The sequence below is a fragment of the Heterocephalus glaber genome, unplaced genomic scaffold (genome assembly GCF_053883595.1).
Source record: "Heterocephalus glaber isolate CG9 unplaced genomic scaffold, H.glaber_assembly_v1.0 deba00001594, whole genome shotgun sequence".
Lineage (NCBI taxonomy): Eukaryota > Metazoa > Chordata > Mammalia > Rodentia > Bathyergidae > Heterocephalus > Heterocephalus glaber.
The window spans coordinates 11,091,758-11,099,575 of NW_028258369.1; the positions used below are offsets into that span (position 1 = coordinate 11,091,758).

Below are 7,818 nucleotides of genomic sequence, written 5' to 3' on the forward strand. Positions count from 1 at the left end.
GACTGAGGTGATGAATCTACAAGCTAAGGAATACCAGAGGTGGCCTAGAAGCCCCAGAAGCACAGAAGAGACAAAGGAAGGACTCATTACAGGTTTTAGAAGGAAACCTGGCCCTGGTAATGCCTGACCTTGAACTTCCAGCCTCTAGAACTAAGAGACAGTATATTTTTGTTTAAGCCACTCAGATACCAGTCTGTGGTAGTTTGTTATAACAGCCCTATCCCACTACTACAGAGTACTTCTGATTTATAGCAAAACACCCTTAAAAGTGATGTACTTGCAGGGTCCTAGGGTGCTGTCCACTTCTGCTCTTTTCTTTCTGAGGGCCAGAGGGAAAGCCATTCCTTTCCACTTTAGGTTCTTGTCCTGAATTTTTGTCTCTGTACACCCTAGAGGAAGTGGGCATTGCTGACATCTGTCCCCACTACTCAGGTGAGGGATGCTACCTGTAACATGTCTGCATTTCAAATTTTGGTGATTGGGTTCCATCCAGCATTTATTGTTCTCAAAACCCCTAACTCCTGAGCTATCGTTCCTTTCCCTGAGTATCTTGGGAATGGGACATGTCCACCTGGTGAAGGGCCCATGGAGGGTGAGGTCATAAGGCTCTGCAGCCCCCAGATCTCACACAGCAGGGAAAAGGAGGCTGAGCCAGGCTCTGAAACTGCTGAGCTGGCAGGGAGTGTGGATCTGGAAGACAGAATGGCTTCTACCCCAGGATTGTTGGGTGGGTTTGGAAAAAACACAGGGAAGGCCATGAACTTTAAGATGACAGCTCCTGAAAAGATTGAAGAACCACCCCTGAGGGATGATTATGCAGGAAAGCATTTTGCAAGATGTGTCATGGAAGCATTCCCATGTCATGGTGAGATGTGACATCTAGGAACTAACACTCCATTATAGCTCACAGGAACAGAGAACCTTCAGCAGGACAGTGATTAGCTGACCAGAAATAGGAGCTGAAGCAATCATTCTAGCAAGAATCCTAACAGGAAAGCACAGCACCCCTCCCTTGGCCCACTGTGCCCCATGGGGGAGGGGGCTGTGTATTGGCTATGGATGCCAAGACATGAGACACTTGTTTGTGAGGTAGCAGCCCCAGGTCCGTGTGGCTCAGAGCTAGAGATTGGAGAGTTTGGCTGTGAATGCATAAGGACTGAAAAGTATATGGGGTGTTTTTTGGGAACAGGTAGCAGATACCTTTGTATATCCTCAGATTGAGCCTCTCCTACCCCAAGCCATGCCCCAAGTCCCTCTTGGTTCCCTTTTGTTTTGTAACAAACTGGCCCTGCACACAGAGGCTTAAAACAATCACTTGTTCCTCACTGCAAGCTGCCTGTTGGCTCTTCTGCTGAAGAGGGCTCACTCACATGAATGCACCGATGTGGTGGCTAAGCTGGGGCATGGTTATCTAGGAGGGCTTCTCTCCCATGGTAGAGGTTGCAGTGGGAAGGCTTTCTACATGGCCACTCATCCTGGGCTCTGTTCCTGTATGGTGTGGTGGTCTCAAGACTTCAAGAGGACTAGAGGAGGAGCTATCCCTTAGGGCCTATCCTCTGAAACCCTGACAATATTACTTCTATCATCATCTCTTACTTAGAGCAGAGTCCAGAGAGGCTAGCCGGGACTCCAGGGATGAGAAAGAGTCCATTTGGATGGGAGGGACCAGGGACAAGATTGCAACAGGCATGGGCATGGCAGTTACCAAAGCCTTCACTAACACATGTTACCTCTCTCTCCAATGCAGATAGGGCTGTTAAAGATGCATCCCAATATTCCACGAACCCTTTCATTTAAAGCTATGGGCTTCATCTTAGCCTGTTTTGAGCCTAACCCTAGCAAACGGGTCACGGCTGCTGGCCTACTCACAGAGGACTTCTTAAGGCAGACAAACAAGGGCGAGAGGAAGCAAATTGCTTTCAGGCCTTCAGGTAAGGCCTACCTGGACAGTTTGGGGGGGGGGGCTTGGGCCCCAGGCTTCTCTGTTGCTTAGAAGAGTGCCCTCTCTCCAGAGCACAGAGCTCCCCATGTGCCCATTTGTGTGCCAGAATAGCAGGGGCAATGCTGGTGTGGTTATTAAAGTGCAACCAATAAATATCCTGTCATCTCCTGACAAAGGCATAGGTAGCCTCTCTGGAGACTCTGATGAAGGTCATTCTTTTGGGAAAGTGAAAAGGAGAGAGGCTAGAGGTACCTTGGCTGGGGTTTTGTGTCTTCCCCAAGTGCAGAGCCTGGTGCCTCATTTTCAGAGCCTGGCCTATCATCCTGTGCTAATCCTGACCTTGATTAAACGGTGCTATGGAGGTTTGCCTGTGGTGCCCATCCTGCAGGCCACCAAAGCCCAGTGACACCTTCTGGGTGTCATAAATTGTCTGGGGCCATAAATTCTAATTGGCTTAACATATGAGTGGCCTCTGAAGATAGATCTGTCCTCTTCTCCCTGGTGCGGATGGAGTCAGAAGCCATGGCAGAGTGATTCTATAGCTTGCCCCACAGGTGTGACACTGGACTACCTGGATCAGTGTTTCTCAAGGACCCATTCCAGACCTACAATTTTATCAGGATTGGGGGAAGGGCTATTTGCACCACCCTGATAGAGCAGCACAGGCTTAGCAAGCCCCTGGGTGGGGATATGGGTCTGAGGGGCTGCCAGATTCTCATTTCCCACCTCTTTCCCTCTGAGCTGCTCCAATCCCTACCTGGTTGTACCTCTGCAGCGGGTGCCCAGTGTGCCACTAGTGCCCTGGCCCTACCCTTTTTGGGGGAGCCTTCGGGCAGAAACAGCAGTGAGCATGGCTCCATCTCCCAAGACTCTGGTGCCCAGCCAGACACATTCCCTGAGGATGCCCACGCACCCAAGCACCAGCTCAGCCACCTTCTCAGGTACTTACTGCCTGTGTCCCTTGTCCCTCTCCTGTAGTCTTGAGAGGTGCTGGTGTTCCGCAGTGACAGAATACCTGCTGGGTCACAACCAGCAGGCTGGGAAGGACTTTAGCTTCCTTTCTGCAGGACAGCAGGATTTCCAGGGATGAACAAAGGGGGTACTTTGTTCACTGACTGTCTTTCCTGTGCTTTTACATCTCCCTTCTATTTCTTCCCTCTACCTTCCCCCATCCCTTTTTTCTTTCCCCCAATCCATACGCTGTGTGGGAGCAAAGGGGGAGAGAGGGAGGGAGGGACACAGCATCTATTCAGCCTCCCTCCCTTCCACAGTGGGGACTGCTGCATGACCTTCTGGGACCCTCCCCCTTCCAGTGTGGTGCACTTCCTGGAGACTGTGCTCCTGGACTTGCACGGGATTGTTGTATGTGCTTATCTGCAGTGTTCCTGAGCAGAGTTCAGCCTTGGAAGACCAGGGCACAGCCTCTTCCCGAGAAGACAGGGACCCGGGCCTCTTGCTGCATGAGGACAGTGAGCATTGTGCCATCCTGCACAAAATCCTTTTGGAGGAGCAGTCCCAGGTGGCTTCCAACTTACAGGAGTGTGTGAGCCAGGTACGGGCCTGACAAGAGGGCCTCTGGTAATCCTGTCCCCTTCTGCCTGTCTTCAAGATCCCAGATAGGTCTAAACAAGGCCCAAGGTTCCTCTACCTTGGAATATTTGCACAATTACAATGATCACCGTAAATATTTCCCAACATTCTTCCCTTCCGCAACAAAATTAAAAAAAAGATACAAGGGGGGGGGGGAACCCTGCTGTAAAGCCAATTTGCAGAACACTGCAGTGCTTCCAGGCATTTGTGAGGTGTTGCTGCCCTCTGGTGGAAAACAAGCCAGATGACAACAGAAAGAGTTCCCAGTGTCTGGCCTCTCAACTTACCTTGGTTTTGAGTCCTGGGGCTGAGTTATTCTCCAGCTGTAGCACATACTAAAGCGGCCCTCAGAAGCCGGGAGAACAGCCATGTTAGGGAGAATGGTTATGGATGAAAATTTGAGTTTTAACTAGGACACAGTAGAGACAAACTGATCTGCCTTCCCCTATTTTGGACCGGGGAAGGTCCTTTTAGGAAGAGGCCATTGCCCCACTATGAACTAGGCTTTCTGAGATGGCCCATTGATGAGGGTCCTGATGAGGGGTAAAACAGGAAGATGGAACCATTCAGAAGAGCTTGGTGAGGCTGTGTGCAACAGGGAAGACCTGGACAGGAAGAACATGGAGGGAATCCCAGGAACAGAGACTTTCTTCTCCCCCAGGGGATTCCACAATTCTATTAGCAAATGGACAATCTAGTTTTCCACAATACATTTTGAATTTTCTACCCCCTCCCCCAATTCAATGATGATTCATGTCTGTGTATGGTCAGAGTTCAGAAGAGATGCATCTCTCTGTTGCTCACACCGAGTAAATAATTGGGATGCTGAGGGACTTCATCCACTCCCCAGACCACAGGGTGATGGCATCCATGATATCAAAGCTAAAGGTGGATCTAGATTTTGACAGCTCATCCATCAGTCAGATTCACCTAGTACTGTCTGGATTCCAGGATGTTGTAAGTGCTCCATCTGGCCCTAGACCACATGCTAGACCATGGAATTCAATCAATTTCTTCTTACCTATTTATATCCAAGTCCTGAATTTCAGCAGTTCCTTCAAAACACTGAGGATATAGGTAATGTCACCTGGTGAATGGGCTGATTGCATTTGGCCACAATGAGCATGCATGTAAGTTTTGGAAACACATGGAATCTGCCAGTAGAGTTGGTACAGAGTCCAAGCTTATGTGTCTGCCTAAACAGATGTGAGTTCCTCCATGCTCAAGACCATTCTGGTTCATCTTTGTGTCCCAAGCCTCCACTGCAGTCTCATTTCATAGGTGTGCAATAAATGTCCATCTTCTAGGTCCCAGCATGACTTAGGGTCAGCCTAGGGCAGCAGTGGCAAACCTATGGCACACATGCCACAACAGGCTGTATCACTGAAAGGTCTGTTATTGTGTTTTTCTTTTAATGTATAAAACTAAACCTCAGTATTCAGGTTTAATTGCAGTGTTGGCACATTGTGATAAATAAGTCGGTTTTGGGTTGCAGTCTGGGCACTCGGTCTCTAAAAGGTTTGCTATTATTAGCCTAGAAGACAGTTCAGAACAAATGTGTCGGCAGAAATTCAGGTCAGCATGCCTAACAATCTCAGACAGAGTAGAAACAAATTAGTAAGAAAGAACTTGTATTTCTTAAAAGTACAAAAGAAAAAATATTTGGATTTTTGTGATTTTAGGTAAATAAAATTTTGAGGAACCAGTTAATTAGGCCCCACTGTATGTTTGCAATGGACAACATCACCCACAGAGCAGTGCAGGCTGCAGACACCACTCTCACCCCAGGTAAGTGCCCTTTTTGTCGTCAGGGTTGGCTTCAGGCTGTGGGAAAAACCAAAAATATCCTCTGGATTCAACAATTGTTGCTTTTTCTATCTTGGCTTTGTACTTCTTGCAATTAAGTGACTCCTGTCATAGATTCCTTCAAGGGCCAAGAACATCTCACGGTGTTGTATTTACCTGTTCCCAAGGTGCAATCCAGGTGCACCTACACTAAACTTATGCTCTAAAAAGGGAGTGTTGAGCCCAAGGGCAGGGGCCCTCCAGTGTCCATTTCAGTGTGCCTGCTCATAAGTGCTTACTAGATAGCTATAATTCAATGGCTCTGTTTCTTCTAAGAATCATCCTTTGGTACCCATGAAATTTATAGTTTTTGTTTTTTTGGTGTTGGAGATTGAGCTTTATACATGCTAAGCAGATGCTCTATGTCTGTCTGAGCTATGGCCCCAGCCCCAATCTTGGGCTTTTGTAGACTTTTTTTTGAAATGTTAAAGCAGCTTAATACCAAAGTTGCTTTCTCATGCAGTGGTACTTTTTATGAATGGAGACTCTAGAATGATTCTGCTCATAGTGTCACTTTACTTTGGGCAGCTGCTGGTTATCTGTCTGTCTGATCTCCTGAATGTTCTCCAGCCCAGGCTCAGATGACAGGAAAGGCACAGTGAACCTTAGGACTCTCCACTCTCCTACTTGAGCAGGCACTGGCCTGGCTCCTTAGCTAATTTCCTTAACATCTTTAATTCAGTTCCTTCTTGTGTAAGCTGGGGGTGATCATCTTTGCACTGCAGCGGACCAAATGAAATCATTTCCTGTCCTTTCAAAGTCAGCACTCCCCTGAGTGTCAGTGTCCCAACCAGCTGAACAGCCTAGTTTGCCAGCAGGGAACATAAATGACATTCAGGCCAGGCTTTGTTGACATAGTATTTTGATAACCATGGTCTGATTTTGCAGAGCTCCGAGCCCACTTTGAGCCTCCCTCTGAGATGGAAGGAGATAACGGCATGGATGAAATGGAAGAGGACAATTCCCTAGCACACCTGCCTGGTGGTGAAGCATGTGTGGCATCCAAGAGAAGACATGGCTCGGTGGTTATGCAAGAGGCCCCACCCCAGCAGGAGCAGGAGCAGGAGCAGCAGCAGGGCCTCCAGCTGAACATGCTCAAGGAGGAGACCATCAGGTGAGGACCTTCCATTTTGGCCCATCTGCCTGAAGCAGGGGTGGGACGATGACCCGAACCAACAAGATAATTGATGAGGATCTCACCCAGCTCTCAGAAAAAAAAGCACCTTCACTGTCGATACACGTGACAAGGATGTATTCACAGCTTTGTACTATTAGGAATTAGACAGGCATAGTGCCTTGCCATAGGCCACACAAAGCAGTAATATTAGAGCTCTCTGTCTTTACCAAGATGGTGCACCTCCCATAGCATGGTGTGGCCCAGCAAGCTCAACAGTGGACATCTGTAGCCTTTCCCTGAAGTAGCAGAGTTTGGAGCTCAGTTTGCATTTGGGCAATGGATGTGTATTCCATACCCCTCACCCCAAAGAAATCTGCCTTTTTATCTCTCTGGTGATATGTCATACTCCCCAGGAAGCCATCAATGGACTGCTTCCCTAACCAGGGGGCCCTGGCACTGCCATAATGTTCCCCCTCCCCCGCCCCAGCATGTAGTAGGTGTAGGTATTCAAAATTATTTGTTGAATGAATAATGTGATTCTTCCAGATTCTCCAGAGTAAAGGGGAATCACTTTTACCATGTGCTTTTAGAAAAGAGACTCCACAGCTATAGCAAACTAGTTGGTGCTTGTTCCAAATGATGTATTGTTGCCATATGATCACTAGTGATGCTGTTTCTTATTTAATGGAAAGATAAAGTACCAGGTATACATACTTTGGATGAAAAGTCATATACACCCATAGGAGTCTCTGAAGTTTAATTTCAGGCAGATGTAATAATTTCTTTTTTAAAAGAAAAGACCTAGAATTATTAAATGGTAGTGGCAAAATTTTGAAAGTTTCAAAATATGAAAGCTGGTAAAACAGTTTTTCCAAAACTTTTTCTCAGATTTATAACCACTTAATTCATGTTATATATGGATTCAAAAGTTATTCTCCACTGTTCTTAGTCCATTCAGGCTGCTATGACAAAATCCCATAAAAGTAGGTGGCTTACCAGAGGTATTTATCATAGTTCTGGAGACTTCAAGTCTAAGACCAAGGTGCTGAAAGAATATCTGGTAAGGGCCCACTGCCTGGTTCACAGCCAGCCAGCCAGCCAGCTACTTGCTGTATCCTTGCATGATGGAAGGGGCAAGGGAGTCTTTGGGATCTTTTCCATAAGGGTAGTAATTTAACCTTCCAAAAGTCCACCCTTATAAATAGTACCTTGGGGGTTAGGATTTCAACAGAAGAATTTCAGGAGGACACAAACATTCCTTTGCAAAAATATACCTACACCTGTTGCCAAGAGGAGGAAAAACACATGGACGGTTCCCCTATAC

The 7,818-nt window shown here is 47.2% G+C and overlaps 1 protein-coding gene across 1 annotated transcript in view; it reads left to right on the plus strand.

The window, feature by feature from the left end:
• The window catches only part of Map3k15 (mitogen-activated protein kinase kinase kinase 15), a 144,489-nt gene that overhangs the window by 134,375 nt on the left and 2,296 nt on the right, over positions 1 to 7,818 (plus strand). The window contains exons 20-24 of the mRNA XM_087193665.1: positions 1,748 to 1,931; positions 2,718 to 2,883; positions 3,323 to 3,494; positions 5,215 to 5,320; positions 6,266 to 6,491. Of these exons, the coding sequence (XP_087049791.1) occupies positions 1,748 to 1,931; positions 2,718 to 2,883; positions 3,323 to 3,494; positions 5,215 to 5,320; positions 6,266 to 6,491 (854 nt within the window). The remainder of the gene's footprint in view (positions 1 to 1,747; positions 1,932 to 2,717; positions 2,884 to 3,322; positions 3,495 to 5,214; positions 5,321 to 6,265; positions 6,492 to 7,818) is intronic.